The 17220-nt window shown below is 40.1% G+C and overlaps 1 protein-coding gene across 2 annotated transcripts in view; it reads left to right on the forward strand.

Moving 5' to 3' along the window:
- Lrrk2 (leucine rich repeat kinase 2) overlaps positions 1-17220 on the forward strand; it is a 141681-nt gene that overhangs the window by 57398 nt on the left and 67063 nt on the right. Inside the window, exons 20-28 of one of the 2 annotated variants that reach the window (XM_029469790.1) lie at positions 532-720; positions 3002-3120; positions 5432-5501; positions 5938-6167; positions 7592-7842; positions 8130-8278; positions 11064-11157; positions 14662-14848; positions 16083-16264. In XM_029469790.1, the coding sequence (XP_029325650.1) occupies positions 532-720; positions 3002-3120; positions 5432-5501; positions 5938-6167; positions 7592-7842; positions 8130-8278; positions 11064-11157; positions 14662-14848; positions 16083-16264 (1471 nt within the window). The remainder of the gene's footprint in view (positions 1-531; positions 721-3001; positions 3121-5431; positions 5502-5937; positions 6168-7591; positions 7843-8129; positions 8279-11063; positions 11158-14661; positions 14849-16082; positions 16265-17220) is intronic. The other variant, XM_021183253.2, reaches the window with a different exon arrangement.

The following is a 17220-nucleotide window of genomic DNA, read 5'->3' on the forward strand; positions in this document are numbered from 1 at the left end:
TTCCACCAGAGGTTCTTTTATCCTTGAGAAGAGTTTTTGCTATCCTAGGTTTTTTGTTATTCCAGATGAATTTGCAGATTGCTCTTTCTAATTCGTTGAAGAATTGAGTTGGAATGTTGATGGGGATTGCATTGAATCTGTAGATTGCTTTTGGCAAGATAGCCATTTATTTAATTTTCTATAATCCTGTTGTGAACAGGCCACCTGCTTGTTCTAGGTAAGTTGATTTGTCCTGAGAGAGCTTAATGAGCTTGCAAGTGGCATCACACATGACAGTCCAACTCTGCTCTGAGTAAAGTTAGTTTCATGTCTGAAAATGCCCATAATACCCAAGCCTCATATAGCTGCAGCACAGATACTAAAATTGGAATGTAACAGAGAAGAGTATATGGCAAATATACACTATTATTGTATATAGTAAAGTTATTCTTCAAGGAAAAATTATTTTAAAAGCATCAGGTCTGTATAAGGAGCTTGAGAACGGTTATGTTTATGCTGGATAATTACTGATTTCGTTTGATTTATTTTTAGACACAGGATCTGTCCTAGCAAGGAAAGTGCTCCGGTATCAGATGAGAAACACCCTTCAAGAAGGCGTGGCCTCAGGCAGTGATGGCAACTTCTCTGAAGATGCGCTGGCGAAATTTGGAGAATGGACCTTTATTCCCGACTCTTCTATGGACAGTGTGTTTGGCCAGAGCGATGATCTGGATAGCGAAGGTATCTATTTCAAACGGATCCACTGTGGCTCATAGCTACACACTGGCCTTGAACGCTGTAGCTCAAGAAACTGTGCGCTGCATCCCAGTGTGAACCAAAGGGCTCAGGCATGCATGTACACGCTTATGGCGAGATAACTCTCACACCGGAGTTGCTGTCCATGCGTTGATACCAGTAGACTTTTGTGGCTCTGTCATTTTCTTAACCTTTATAAGTGAATGATGCCAGCCTTTCAGGGTTATAGGTAGAAAAATCAAGAAATTCTAAGGAAAGAGTCTGGACTCCACTTGGAAAGTTATTTCTTAACTTTATTATGGTTTAAACAATTTTACTAGTTTATTAACTCACTCAATTTTATTATGGTTTAAGCAATGTTACTATTTTAATAACTCACTCGACATAACTTTTGAAATTGATAAGGTAAGATATCTGATGGTAGAAGATACCATTTAATACAATTCAATTTGTTTAAAATTGAGTTAAGGGACTTGTTAAATTTTGCTTGTGTGTGTGTGTGTGTGTGTGTGTGTGTGTGTGTGTGTGTGTGTGTATACAAAGTGACAGGCTTCACCATGACATTTTAATACATCTGTATCTCTGTCCTTTGCTCCTGCTTTGTCTAGTCCACTTACTTCCATACCTCCCTTCCTACTTAGTTTATTTATTCACTGATTTATACAGTTTATGTGACACAGTGCATGTATGGAGGTCAGAGGAACATCTGTGTGAGTACTCAGTTCTTTCCTCTCTCCATGTAGTTTCTGGACTTTGAACTCAGGTCATCAGGCTTGGTAGCAGGCCTCTTCACTTAGCCATTTTCTCAACTCTTTTATTTAAAAATTTAATAAAATAATTTATACTATAAAATGAGTTAAACTTAATATTGAACCAGTGGGTTTATAACAAGATTTATATGATACATTGTGAAATTGATATTGGTTAAATTGATATTGGTTAAATTGATATTGGTGAAATTGATATTGGTTAAATTGATATTGGTGAAATTGATATTGGTTAAATTGATATTGGTGAAATTGATATTGGTTAAATTGATATTGGTTAAATTGATATTGGTTAAATTGATATTGGTTAAATTGATATTGGTTAAATTGATATTGGTTAAATTTATAATTTACTTCAAGCACCTAGAATTAATCCTATCTTTCCAAGCTAAAAAGTAGGAGAATTGAAAATCTTATGTTTTTTTCACAAATAGTTCCTCAATATTTATCTTTGAAAATCATGACTTTTTGTTCAATTTGAAGTTTGAAAACTCATAATTTCTGTCACCTTCATCTCTTACTCTTAAAAGAATTATTACTAATTGTAAGTACAGCTCAATGATACATACATGCTTGCCTATGCTAATCATAAGTCTCGGTCAATGATATGGGCTTGCCTAGAACACATGAATCATGAGGTCTTGGGACCAGCCCCCAATACTGCTAAAAACCAAAAATAAATGATTTTGAAAATGAATCCCACTTAACTCCAAAGTATGAAATCCTAATGAATTATATTCAAGGTTGTTGAGTGTCTAATAATTTAAGGTATATTTTCAATATTTAAAGCCAACCTTAAAAATCTCTGAGATGGTGTAAAGACGGAAAAACTGTCGGCCATACTCTTCGGCTTCCTTTCTTTGCTCTCTGTGCTATGTTTACTGTATAATATGTGTGACTATTGAGTTTCTTGGCTTATTCCTTCTGAACCCTAAATGACTGTGAGGCACGAATCTGCTTATCATTAGTCAGCACTCAATGCTGACTCTACCACAGGTATACAATCAACATACCTGAAGGAAGAAAACACTCATTGTGTTTTAGCTGAAATGCCAACATAGTTTACCATTTTTACTCTCATGTTCAAAGGGAAATATGAAGCTCCTTGTGTGTGTGCACATGTGTGTATGTTGTATGCATGGGGTGTGTTTCCATGGAGGTATTGGATATACATTAGATATAGACAAGGCGATATTTCTTGGGAGCAGGATATTTCACTGAGCTTGGAACTTAGTTTTTCCACTAGGCTGGAAGTCAATGAGTCCCATCAAGTCCTCTTGTGTCTACCCCCTGCCCCTCAGTGCTGGGGTTACACGTGTGCTCAGGACCACATGACTTGTGGCTACAGTTTTCAAACTCTGGTCCCCGTGTCTGTGTGAAAAGCGCTCTTTACCACTGCGCCTTCGCAGTTTCTATTGATGAAAATATTTAGACTTCTGTGACTGAAGGTGCTCAGATCTTCTTCCTCACGTCGCTGTTACTCTTCAATTTCAAAACAGGCAGCGAGAGCTCCTTTCTCGTGAAGAGGAAGTCCAACTCAATTAGTGTAGGAGAAGTTTACAGAGATCTAGCTCTGCAGCGCTGCTCACCAAATGCTCAGAGGCATTCCAATTCGCTGGTAAGTTGCATGGTGTGCATGGTGTCTACGTTAAATGTTTGGTCCTGACAGTCCCTTGATGACTGAACTCCTGCAAAGCTAGGTGTGATTGGCAGGGAGTTACCTGATACACAAATGAATACACATGAAGACATATAACTTATAATTTATCTTAGATTCACACACACACACAAGTATTTTTTTTTAAATGGAAAGGCTTACACATTTCCGCGAGATGCTTGATACTGAGAGCTGCACTATTTTTAGGTTTACTTTGAAAGATTAATGCCGACGTGTGCTTGAAGTTTGATCATAATGCATATTAAACACTTAAAAATGCTTTTTTGTTATGGAAGACGCCCCTAATTCAACTTTATTATATACATTTAAGGCATATAATATGAAGTGATTATTACAATAAAGTAAATTGACACATCTACCTCATAATTTACTGTCCCACTGGCACTGTCTAAAGCACCATAGATTCCCTTTATCTGACAAAGCCTTTTGTTTGTAATCTTCTTAAGAATTTGTAAATGTAGGTGTGTTCAGATGTAATCTTTCTGACCTATGCTTGTGAGGATTTTATTTTGGTTTTTGGAGATGATACTACATGCTATATGCTTTCAAAGCTGCTCCCCCTGAGCATACAAATTGTTAAGGAGCATAGCCATGCTCCCCTGCCATACAACAGAGAAGTCTTTCTCCAGTTTCTCTCAATTTGTACCGTTGGCTCAGCTTGCCTTTCTTTGCCAGTCTCCCTAATTTCCCCATGTTCTGGCAGCCTCTGTTTTCCCCTTTATTTAATTTCCTTATTTATTTTCTTTTTTGACAGTTGTACACATAAATATAATGAATGTTAGTAATTTTCACTCTCTACTTCTGTCTCTCAACTCCCTCTCTCTCGCCTGCTAAAACTCTTAAATCCCTAAGAACCCCCCTCCTACTTTCATGTCATGTGACTCTGTGTGTGTGTGTGTGTGTGTGTGTGTGTGTGTGTGTTTGTGTGTGTGTGTATGAGTGTGTGCATTTAATTAGGGCTGCTTTCAGGAAGGATCATGATCAACCTATCAGTGGCTGCCTCACTGAAGGAGGTTACGCCTCTTCCTCCAGTCACCATTGATTGTCAGTAGTCCCCGGGAAGGGGTGGAGCCTCGTGGTGAAGTGTTGGCAGACTCAGTTTTGTGCATGCCTTCTGTGGTCAACTACAGCACAATGTTGTTCTAAGTGCAATGGCTGCATCCGACCAAGAAGGAGTCCCTTTGAAACAAACTTCCCCACCCTCCAACTCCTTTGTTCTTCTTGCCCTCTCTTCCAAGATGCTCCCCGAGCCTTGGAAAGGGTGGATTCGGTTGCCCCATTTAGGGCAGGACACTCCATCGTCACATCCCAAGTGCTTTGTTGAGTCTGATTAGTCACCACTTGCTGCAAAAAGAAGCTTCCGAGATGTTCAGCGGGTAAAGGGACCCGCTGCACGCTCCTGCTGACAGCAATCCCTGGGAGTGGCAGCAAGGTGAGAGGAGACAGCCACCCTCGCACAGCTGTCCTCTGACCTCCACACACGTGCCTGGGCATGTGAACCCCATCCAACATGTTTCACATGAAATTAATAAGTAGAAAAAGACGGTTGTCTGAAGAAAGCTGAGCTGTATAGATATAAACATGTCTATTTTTCATTTCTATAAGCTCAGGCTACTGAGATTCCCCCCTTAGTGATTTGGTCAGTGTCTACTATATATGCATTTTATTGTACCTGGTAAATAATGTGCCAATTAAAAATAGAATCAACCCGCCCCCCCCAAAAAAAAACAAGTTATTTTTGCTTACCTTATTTTTAACTCATATGAAGATGAGTACAGCCAGCGATTGTAGCCAAATAGGATAAATTAGGTCCCAGGATGTGTATGCAGCAGTTGTGATTTCCTTAAGTAGTTACAAATTTACTTTGGTTGGTTGATGGAATTGATTGTGCAAAGCTTTCTGTCTCAACTTCTGCCTTTTAATTTCTTTATACTTCAAACTTAAGGACATGGTCTGGTGACACTTCTGAAACCCCAGCACTCAGGGGGCCAAGTCTGGAGGGTCCCAAGTTCTAGGACAATCTGACCCTTCTATAAGAACTTAAAGGAAAGGGGAAAGGGTCAATACACAGGATATTTGACCAGTAATATGAAGAGTTTTCTTTTATCTTCATTTTTGAGCTCTCTGTTCTTGCCTACTTATTTCTGCAATCATTTCATTTCATAGTTGCTTCTATATAGAAATATTTTCTTCTCAAAAAATGATATAACAAATGATATAAATTTTATTTAAGTCGTTATTTATTTAATAGGGTCCTGTTTTTGACCATGAAGACTTACTGAGACGAAAAAGAAAAATACTGTCTTCAGATGAGTCTCTCAGTAAGTATGGGGAAACGATTTTAGTTACATAGATATGCCGGGCAGAATCTGTGGTTTTGTTTAATTTGCTTTGATTACTTAATTAAAAAAAAAAATTGCTACCTATTTGAACTTACACGGTTTTCATACATATGTATTCATCTAATGATCAAAGAGGCTATTAAGATTTAATTTGTATCACTGTTATCAGACTCGCATTTTTGTGATTTTTGTGAAATCCAAATTATGTTTTCCCCAGCCCTATTCTTTATTTTCATTTGTAGTTCAGCTTTCACACCACCAGTTACTTTTATTTGCTCTATATTTAACCACTAGAGGGCGTGTGCCCCAGTTTGGTGTTCTTGCTGAACCTGCCTCCTGAGGTGAAGAGGGCTCAGTCCATTTTCACAGTTTCATTCAACTGTGCACACTTACATTTCCATCTTTTGTTGTTTCGGGGTGGAAAAAGGGTCCTCAAGGCTGCCGTCCCATATGAGGCAATCAGATAGCTCTTCTTCCCTGGCTTCTGAGAGAGAACACATCACGTCGTTAGACCTATCTGCCAACGAACTCAAAGATATTGATGCTCTGAGCCAGAAGTGTTGCCTCAGTAGCCACCTGGAGCATCTCACCAAACTGGAACTTCACCAGAATTCACTCACCAGCTTCCCACAGCAGCTGTGTGAGGTAAAGTCTGTTTGTCTTCTAACTTCCAAGACCCTGCGGGGCACCGCATGACTCTCCCATTTAGCTTGGGTAAGCACATCTGAATAAACACATTTGTAACAACCCCAGAGTACCTGGAATGTGTCCGTGGTCACATTAAGGGCAGACATTAAAGACTTCCTCTTGAAGTGTTTTTTCTGAGAGCGAGCTCAGATTTGAGTTCTCTTCTCCTTTCCCCATGACTTCTGGAGTCTTCCTCGCAAAGGGCGTTTGCGCTGTATGTCTTGAACAGTACAGGAAGCATCCCGTGGGGAAAGGATACTGTAGACTCCCAATGATCCCACTGACTCGGGTAGCCAGTAGTACGGCAAACAGGCTTATCAACCACAGGGCTTCCAACATCTATGGTAGATATTTGCTTTGTAAAGTTTATTTTAACATATGTCCTATTTCTGGCATTTATTACCACAATATACATACACACAGGCATTACTCTTGGGGTAGGCGCATGGCAGAGTACGTAATTTAAGATTACAGCTGTGCTCTAGCTTTGGCCGCGAGAGCTGATTTTAGGGGAAACCCAAGGCAAGGAAAGTTGGTTGTTATACCGTTCTCTTAAAGCACAGTTCTCAAGCCTGTAGGTGGTGACCCCTTTGGGGGGGTCAAGTGACCCTTTCACGGAGGTCACATGTCAGATATCCTGCATATCAGATATCTACATTACAACTCATAAGAGTAGCAAGATTACAGTTATGAAGTAGCAATGAAAATCGGGGCCACTACAACATGAACTGCATTAAAGGGTCTTAGCGTTAGGAAGGTTTATACAAACAGGCTAAATGCACACTTTAAGCAGTTTTAAGTGTTAAGTTATCTCAAGGTGCATTCCTAACTCTGGCTGTGAGCATCATCCAAAGTTCCATTCTCTTAGAATATAAGAGATATTTTTTAATATAATAGTGTATCACTACAGTTAAGTCTGTCTTTTAGATTTGGGGCAACAATTACCCCATTACTTTGGATTTCACACAGCTATCTAGATCCTGCCTATCAGAAATTCTTACACACTTTAATATGAATTACCCCACAAGAAAGCCTGCTTCTGATAGCCTTAACCATACATGTTAGATAGCATTGCAGTGGTCCTGATTTCATCTTGCAATTTCCAGACGTAATTTCTATAAATAAGCTGAACTGAGGTCTCAAATTTATATTTATGAGCCTGCTTTTGACAGTTGCTTATGGATTTTTTTTCCTGTCTTAATTTACACTATAGCAAGAATTGTTGGCCTACTAAGTATACCAAAGTTCTGGTGAGCATTGCATTTTCAATTAAAAAAAAATCCAGATGGTCCCAGTTAACCAATGTTAGGATGACCAGAACTGGTGCTGGAGTTATCTCTCAAATACTCAGTATGGAATATTTAATTTGTTTTTCTTCCCAGACTCTGAAGTGTTTGATACACTTGGATTTGCACAGTAACAAATTCACCTCATTTCCCTCTTTCGTGTTGAAAATGCCACGTATCACCAACCTAGATGCCTCTCGAAATGACATCGGGCCAACAGTAGTTTTAGACCCTGCGGTAAAGTGTCCAAGCCTCAAACAGTTGAATCTGTCCTATAACCAGCTCTCTTCAATCCCAGAGAACCTTGCCCAAGTGGTGGAGAAACTTGAGCAGCTCCTACTGGAAGGGTAAGAACAGACTCATTAAGGCAGCAAGGAAAATCACATTGCATAACCGAACTTAGCAGGGATGCAAAATGATGTCACTGTTTCTATAGCGACGAGTTTGAAGTAAGCATGGTAAAGGGAGAGTGCTGCTGATAATTAAGGCAATATTGTCAGCTGGAACCATCACAATTAATTTTAAGAGGCTTAAATGTGCTTTGAGCCATACTTGGAACGTAAATTGATTTCATACCTTTCCATTCTACTAGCGTTCACGTTTTTTCATCCTCGGTTTTGTGTTTTCCAACTAGAAATAAAATATCCGGGATTTGCTCTCCCTTGAGCCTGAAGGAACTGAAGATTTTAAATCTTAGTAAAAATCACATTCCATCCCTACCTGGAGATTTTCTTGAGGCTTGTTCAAAAGTAGAGAGTTTCAGTGCTCGCATGAATTTTCTTGGTAAGTGTTGTGTGCTGATTTCACCGCTATCAGTCCTTCAAAGGGGGCAACACAGATAGGTGTTTGAGAAGGCAAGTTACAGGTGGTGTTTCAGTTAAAATATTCCGAAGTTCTACAAGCCAGCTTGGTGGATTGTTGACGAGATGAGCCATCAAGCCAGGGAAATGTTGGGAGAAACAAATGTAAACAGGTATTTTAGTGAGAGAGGACCAGGGGAGTTTGATTTCACTTATTAGACATTCTGGGAAGGGTAAAACTGCGGGTCCAGTCAACAGAGTCATAGTTACCATGGTCTAAAGAAGAGAAGAGGGAGACATAGTGATGATGGACAGACGTCCTGTTTGCCAAACCACAGGGAATGACCTCAGACTAAACTGTTTGGTGACACTGCTGTACCAATATTGGCCCCTTGTTACAGCTGAACTAATGCTGACTTGGTGACAGGAGATGTGCGGGAAGGCAGGGATGGGGAGACAGGAACTTGGTCCTCTTCACCCACATTTTCTATAAAATTAAAACTTTAAAATTTTATTTTCATGGGGCTGTAGAGATAGCTCAGCAGTTAAGAGCACTGTCTTCTCTTCTAGAGGTCTTGAGTTCAACTCCCAGCAACTACATGGTGACTCACAACCATCTGTCATGGGATCCAACAGTATACTCATATTTAAAAAAAGTTTTCAAATGTGTCTATAGTTTTAAAATTTTTTAGCCTACTGCTGTCATCATAGGAAAAGAAGTTACAGTCTCACAGCTTGCAAATAATTTTCAGGTTTTTATTCATTTTTATCTCTTGAACTAAAGAGTTCTGTGGCTGCCTATATGCATATGCAAACGTTCTCAATGCTGTTGAATAGCAGAACAGATTTTAAAATAAATTATTTAATTAAAATATAGTTGAATTATTTAATCCCCCTTTCAAGCCCTCCCAGTGTGAATTCCTGGTCTCAAGTTCATGACCTCTTATTCTCTAGTTCTATTGTTTTATATATATATATATATATATATATATATATATATACATATATATGCAAATAAATATATGCAAATAAATATGTAAATGCAACCTGCTAAGTACATTTACTGTTGCTTGCATGTATACGTTTCTAGGGCTGACTACATGGTATAGGATAGCCACCTAGGAAGGACTAATTCTTCCTCTCTCAAGAGTTGTTAATTGCCTGTAGCTCTTCATATACAGGTAGGGCTTCATGAGAGTCTTTCCTCTATGTTGAGATGTCAACTGGTTTTGAAATTGCCCAGGTCCTGTTCAGGAAGCTATATTGTTGAAATTTCATGGGGATAGCTTCTTCATCATATCTAGAAGACACAATCCTGCATCAGACTTCCTGGACCTCTGGCTCTAACAGTCTTTCTGCCCCTGCTTCTGAACTATTCTCTGATCCTTTAGCACAGGTGTTCTATGTGGTTGTATCAGCGGGGGTGGGGGACGGAGGATTGGTAGCCCGTGATCAATGTTTACCTGTTTTTAACTACTGTAGCTTTCTTTGACAATCTTTGTCTGGTGCAAAAAGAATCTTCTCTGATGAGGGTAGAGAGTATGCTTATCTTTGAGTATAAGGATATGTATTTAGAGTCCAGTTAGAAATTATACTGGTTTAGGTTCTCTAAGACCCATAATTCCATTGGTTATACATGACTATCTAGGCTTATAAGACCAGGATTGATTTTCTTCTGTTGATCGAGCCTTAAATCCAATTAGAGACCTTAGAGTTCCCACCAAGATAGCAGTGCCATTATTGCACATTTAGGTAGACCCTGACATTTGCTTATTGTTGTTTCTAGGCCTCACTGTTAGGTAGGACTACTTCCTTCTCCCCTGGGTGACTGCATTTCACCTTCTGCTGCTAAGAAAGCTGGTTCTCAAGGAGGCCCCTTCTGTGTCAAATCCAGCTAGAATCCTCCAAGTCCTGTGTCCAAAGAACTTTGTGTCTTCAACAGTAGGATGGCAATGGGGATGACCTATTCCTGTTTGGGAGTCTCTTAGCCTACTCTCTGCTGCCTAATAACTCAAAGGGAGGTTTCCTAGAGTTAGATAGCGTACAGTTTTTGGAGAAGTTGTTATCATTCTAAGTAGCATTACTTCATTTAAGCATCTCTCTCTCTCTGTCTCTCAACATTGCTCAAGGTAGTAGTACTGGCCTACTTTCACTCTTCTACTTGTATTTATCCCTTTTTTTCCAGCACCATTTATGGAAGGTGCTCTTTTCACCAGTGTGAATTCCTGGCATTTTCATCAAATACAAATGGCAGTGGTAACGTGCACACACGTTTGGGTTTTCTGTTTTGTTCCATTGAGCTGCATGTCTGCTTTTGTGCCAGCACAACGCAGTTTTAATGACTGTGGTTCTGTTGTATAGTACATTTTATCTAGAATGGTAGTCCCTCTTGCATCCCCACCCCCTCAGGATTCCTTTGGCTATCTGGAGTCTTCTCTGGTTCCATATAAATGTTAGGATTTTTTTTCCCATTTCTGTAAAGAATGTTTCCAGGATCTTGATTGGGATTGCATTGAATCTATAATTCATTTGCTTTTGGTAGAATAGTCATTGTTACAATATTAATACTGCCAATCTATGAGCATGGGTGGCCTTCTCTTATTATTTAGTGCCCATATTATTATCTTATAAAGTAAAATGGTTTTGTACTGTTAACATGAAAATGTTGCCTACACAAGTGTTACATTACTGGAAACCTGTTCATACAAGTTTATCAGAAATCTAGTTAAGATGAGTGATATGTCCATTATCTTGTTTTATTTCTTCAGCTGCAATGCCTGCCTTACCTTCTTCCATAACGAGCTTAAAATTGTCTCAGAACTCTTTCACGTGCATTCCAGAAGCGATTTTCAGTCTTCCACAGTAAGTCCATTGTTACTTCACTTCAAGCAGAACGAGCTGTGGCATGGCTTTTAGAAACAATGGTTGGCTGTGAGCATATATATTATCCACTTACAACCCCATTTCACACTTAAAAACCTCAATTCTTTTATTGTATATGAGAGTTTGATTCTTTACTAGGCAAATATACATCCCTTTAACCTTCGTAGTAACTTCTCATGCTTTTGTATATGAATACAAATATTTAATAATTTCAATAATTAATTATTTATTGCATTCTAGAACCAAGTAATACGATGCTGGCTGGATGTTTCCTAGATGGTTGTTCATTTCTTTTGGGTTTTGGCTGATCACAGGGATTTATTTATTGCCTGAACACTAGTCATTGAAATTACATTTGTTTCAGTGACATTTTCTGTTAAGATCAGGAGTATAGTTCCACATCTGGACAGTGATATGGCTGGGGTTTGGGGACTTGGTAAGTTCTTCAAAGACCAAGACATCAAGCGTTAATTCAGTTTCAAGGGTGTTGTCATTTTAAGAATCGTTTTATTCATGCTTTATAAAAGAATGTGTATGTACACATATGCATGTCATAGGCAAGTAGCAACCACCATGTAGTCAGAAAGAGTGTTAGACAAACTCATTTGTGCAAATCTAACTTTGCAAAACCCCACTCCATGTTCTAATTGTTCCCCATGGGCCTTCTCTTTACTCTTTCTAATCATTTTACAGGATAATTTCTGCTATCATTTCCCTTTTATATTCTTCCTTGAGAAATGAAACATCTCCCCAAAAGTCATAATTCATCTGTGCTGACAGGCTGAACTTCAGACTTTCAGTTCTTACATAGTAGCTTCTATAAAACAAATGTGGTCTCATGTTTTGTTTTTGTTTTTTTTGTTGTTGTTGTTGGTTTGTTTTTTTGAGACAGGGTACTACTGGCTGTCCTGGAACTCACTCTGTAGACCAGGCTGGCCTTGAACTCAGAAATCTGCCTGCCTCTGCCTCCTGAGTGCTGGGATTAAAGGCATGTGCCACCATGCTGTTCATGTTTTTAATATATTCCCCCAAATCATTAAGATCATCTACTAGGAAACAATGTGACATAAAGATGACTTTTTCTTATAGAAGTAACCCTATAACACAGCTCCTTATTTTGTCAACACCATCCTTGGGCACACATCTCCGGGCTTTATGCTCATGTTTTAAATCTTCTCTTGGTTTACAAGTGCACACATAGTTATCCAACTAGAGTCCTGACTGCACCCAAAGAGATACTGCTTTGAAAAATCCTAGTAGTTCAAGTCCATTGCTAGTTAGACTAATAAATATGATATCTAAGATAGCCAGATTCTTTGTCCACTTGTCATGTACTTTTCTATGGCATCTAGAACAATATACAGTGTATTTTTTAGAAGAGCATTGCTTTGTAGACCCAAACTCTTTTTTGTTAGATAGATGGTGCTGCTGTGTGAGTTTAGCATTCATACATTAAGCTTTAAATACACGGAGTGGAAGGGGCAGTGTATGTATAAAAACCCATGTAAATTGTTGTCTGCCATTTTTATTAGATATTTTCTTTATTTTCATTTCAAATGTTATCCCCTTTCTTGTTTTTTCCCTCTGGAAAACCCCCTATCCTCTTCCCTATCCCCCTGCTCACCAACCCACCCACTCCTGCTTCCTGGCCCTGGCATTCCCCTACACTGGGGCATAGAGCCTTCATAGGACCAAGGGCCTCTCCTCCCATTGGTGACCGACTAGACCATCCTCTGTTTCATATGCAGAGGGAGCCATGAGTCCCACCATGTGTTTTCTTTGATTGGTGGTTTAGTTCCTGGGAGCTCTGGGGGTACTGGTTAGTTCATATTGTTGTTCCTCCTATGGGGCTGCAAACCTCTTCAGCTCCTTGAGTTCTTTCTCTGGCTCCTTCATTGGGGACCCTGTGCGCAGTCCAATAAATGGCTGTGAGCACGCACTCCTGTATTTGTCAGGCACTGGCAGAGGCTCTCAGGAGACAGTTATACCAGGTTCCTGTCAGCAAGCTCTCATTGGTATCCACAATAGTGTCTGGGTTTGATGATTTTGTATGGGAAAGATTCCCAGGTGGAGCAATCTCTGGATGGTCATTCCTTCAGTCTCTGCTCCACACTTTGTCTCTGTAAATCCTTCCATGGGTATTTTGTTCCCCCTTCTAAGAAGGATGGAAGTATCCACACTTTGGTCTTCCTTCTTGATCTCCATGTGGTCTGTGAATTGCATCTTGGGTCTTCCGAGCTTCTGGGCTAATATCCACTTATCAGTGAGTGCATGTCATGTGTGTATTTTTTGTGATTGGGTTACCTCACTAGGATAATATCCTCCAGATCCATCCATTTGCCTAAGAATTTCATAAATTCATTGTTTTTAATTTCTGGGTAGTACTCCATTGTGTAAATGTACCATATTTTCTGTATCCATTCCTCTGTTGAGGGACATCTGTGTTCTTTCCAGCTTCTGGCTATTGTAAATAAGGATGCTATGAACACAGTAGAACATGTGTCCTTACTTACATGTTGGGGCATCTTCTGGGTATATGCCTAGGAGTGATATTGCTGAGTCCTCAGGTAGTACTATGTCCAATTTTTTGAGGAACCGCCAAACTGATTTACAGAAAGGTTGTACCAGCTTGCAATCCCACCAGCAATGCCTTTATTCTCTCCACACACGCGTACTCATGAATATTGAGGCTGTCTGAAAAGTTGAGAAACGCTGCCTTGTGAGAGCAAGCAGGTTCCATGGCACACTTATTCATTCTGGTTCCCAGACTTCCTGAGACTAGCTGGTAAAATTGTGTGCTCACCTTTCTAGTGACTAATTCTAAAGCAGACGATGAAAATGAGTGAAAGCCATCCATGGAGGCGGAGTTAGTGCACAATCTATAGAGGAAGCAAGATTTCAATGACAACATATGCATTTGTTAGTCATAATTTCTCATTCCCCAGGAGCATTTGAAAAGCACTGATTATTTCTTCATTTTGAGAGAGATAATTTTATGGTCCAAAGGGAAATTGGACCTCAATATTTTTTTCTTTCCTTAAAAAGAAGACTTTACTGTACATATATAAATTATAAATATATGAAGTACCAAGTGAGCCTTTTATATAAGAAAATCATGTAATATTCAGGGGCTAACATATCTGTCACTTCAAACAGTTATATTCTTCTTGGTGAAAACATCCCAAATCCTGTCATACAGTGAAAGAAATACATGCTACATGGTCACCATCTCTGTCATCCCAAGGGAATACGACCAGTTTGGTTTCTTATAACCCCCATCCACTTTACATCTCTCCTGTGGAGAAAAGGGGCCTTTTCTTCTGAGTACCTTATGAATATGCAATCTCATATCCATGCCTGTATGTAATCAACACCGCTCTAAATTCATTTCTTAGTCTCAGCCTGGTGAATTTTCCAGGGATATTATTTTGTGTTCTTTGAAAACTCCCACTCTGCTTTCAATGAGACATCATGTCGTTCCAGCTTGCGGTCCTTGGATATGAGCCACAACAACATTGAATGTCTGCCGGGACCTGCACATTGGAAGTCTCTGAACTTAAGGGAACTCATTTTTAGCAAGAATCAGATCAGCACCTTAGACTTTAGCGAAGACCCACACGTATGGTCAAGAGTAGAGAAGCTGCATCTCTCTCATAATAAACTGAAAGAGGTGAGAGGCCATCTTCGTTTTAAGTTACCAGAAACTTGAGAACGGATTTCAGTTTGTGTTATCACAATTTTTTTTAACCAGTTCATAGTTCTTACCTTGTAAATAAGATGTAATTTTACTCTGAGGTAAGTGGGTATAGTTAAAGCTCAACTTCCAACAAGAAAACCCCAAACACTCTGTTTTATATTTATAAAGAAGTGTTACGTGTGTGTGTGTGTGTGTGTGTGTGTGTGTGTGTGTGTGTGTGTGTGTGTTAGGGTCTTATTGCTGTGAAGAGACACCTTGACCAAGGCAACTGTTATAAAAATGAGAATTTAACTGGGCCTGACTTACAGTTTCAAAGGTTTGGTCCATTATCATCATTGCAGGAAACATGGCAGGACCCAGGCAGACATGGTGCTGGAGGAGTCGAGAGTTCTGTATCTTGATCCAAAGGCAGCCAGTAGGAGTCTGGCTTTCTTGGGGAGCCAGGAGGAGACTGGCTTTCTCAGGCAGCCAGGAGGAGGGTCTCTCTTCCACACTGGGCAGAGTCTGAGCATAGGGGCTCTGAAAGCCTGCCTACAAAGTGATACACATCCCCCAACAAAGCCACACACCTTCTCCAATAAGGCCACCCCTTCTAATGGTGCCACTCGCTGTGGCCCAGCATTAAAACCACATGAGTTGGCTGGGGGCTAGACCTAGTCAAACTGCCACAGTGTAGGCATCTAGTTTTGTATGTATAATGCTGTAAAAACATCCCCGTCTCCTACCTCTGACCATTCACAGAGCCTGACATACTCGAAGTCTCTCATCTTCCCTGGATGACAACTGGCCTGTGTTTTCCCTCTTTCCCACATGCTTAGATCGCTTCATTCTTCCTCCGTATGACCCCTCACCTAAATGAGTCAGCCTCCTTGTATTTACACATATAAGAAAAATATATGCACACACACACATGCATGAATACACACACGTGCATGTATAGGCATATATATACACATGCATACACATTCCAATAAAATTTAAAATATAATAAAGTGATAAATAGCTCAGATGGGAGTAAGTTCTTTATATACCTTTTGCTTGTTTTAAAGCATGCCTATTGCAAACTAATGGAAAGACTTTATGTCAAGGCTGTGCAGAATGCTGGTGAGATCTCAGAGTCTTTCCTGTTCACTCTTGTCTTGTGCCCTACCTGTGCACACTGGTTCCCTCTCACCAACCAGTTTTTATCCTTGTCTGTTTTATTAAGATTCCTCCAGAAATTGGCCGCCTTGAAAATTTGACATCTCTGGATGTCAGTTACAACTTGGAACTGAGGTCCTTTCCAAATGAAATGGGGAAGTTGAGCAAGATATGGGATCTTCCCTTGGATGGACTGCATCTGAATTTTGACTTTAAGCACGTAGGATGCAAAGCCAAAGACATCATAAGGTCAGTGGACTTGATTCTCTTTGTTCTCTGTAGAATTCACCTTGCCTTTGCCAGCTGTGATTTTGATGACCATACAGAAACACTTTAAGGAAAAATGTATAGACTATTTATTAACATGCATGTTTGACTGAAGAGACTATTAACACGCAAGTTTGGCATGCTTTCCATTTAATGAGTGTGTTTATATGCAGCTGCTGCAAAGGCTTATGTAATTCCTTGTGGTACAGGTGAGGGGCTTCCTTGTCACCTAGAGGTGATGTTGGGTGACTATCTCCAACCTGCCTTACCCTTGATCACGAATAGCCTTTGATTCTGCTTCACTCGCTGACTGAGTCAGGGTCTCTTTCTGAGCCTGTATCTAGCCAGGTTTCCCAGGAGATCTCCTATCTCTGTCTCCCGAAGCTTGGGTTTGCCATATCTAGCCTGACTTTTGAGTGGTTATGGGCTCCTGAGCTCAGATCCCCACAGAAACAGGCACTTATCCACTGAGTATCCCCCATCCCTAATGTTTCCTTTTGATCGTCTCATCGGGGGACCTGTCCAGATGCCTATGGCTGGCACTGATTAGTCAATATTCCTTAAAGTTCTCTTATGACACAGTTTGGTTTCTAATTTAAAAAGAGGCTATGGCACCAACCAAGCAACATACACTACCTGTTCCAAGGCCACCGGCACATATCAGTGGAGGACTGCCTGCTCTGGCCTCAGTGAGAGAAGAGGCACCTAACCCTGGAGAGACTTGAGGCCTCGGGGAATGGGGAGACCTGGAGGGTGAGGAGGGGGGAGTGGGAACATCCTGTTGGAGACAGAGATGGAGGAGGAGGAATGGGATGAGCAACTGTAGGAGGGTGGACCAGGAGGGGGATAATGACTAGCCTGTGAAAAAAAAGATTAAAGATAATTTTTAAAATGCAAAAAAGAATAAATAAAAAATAAATAAAAAGAGGCCCTGGACT

The sequence above is a fragment of the Mus caroli genome, chromosome 15 (genome assembly GCF_900094665.2).
Source record: "Mus caroli chromosome 15, CAROLI_EIJ_v1.1, whole genome shotgun sequence".
Classification (NCBI taxonomy): Eukaryota; Metazoa; Chordata; class Mammalia; order Rodentia; family Muridae; genus Mus; species Mus caroli.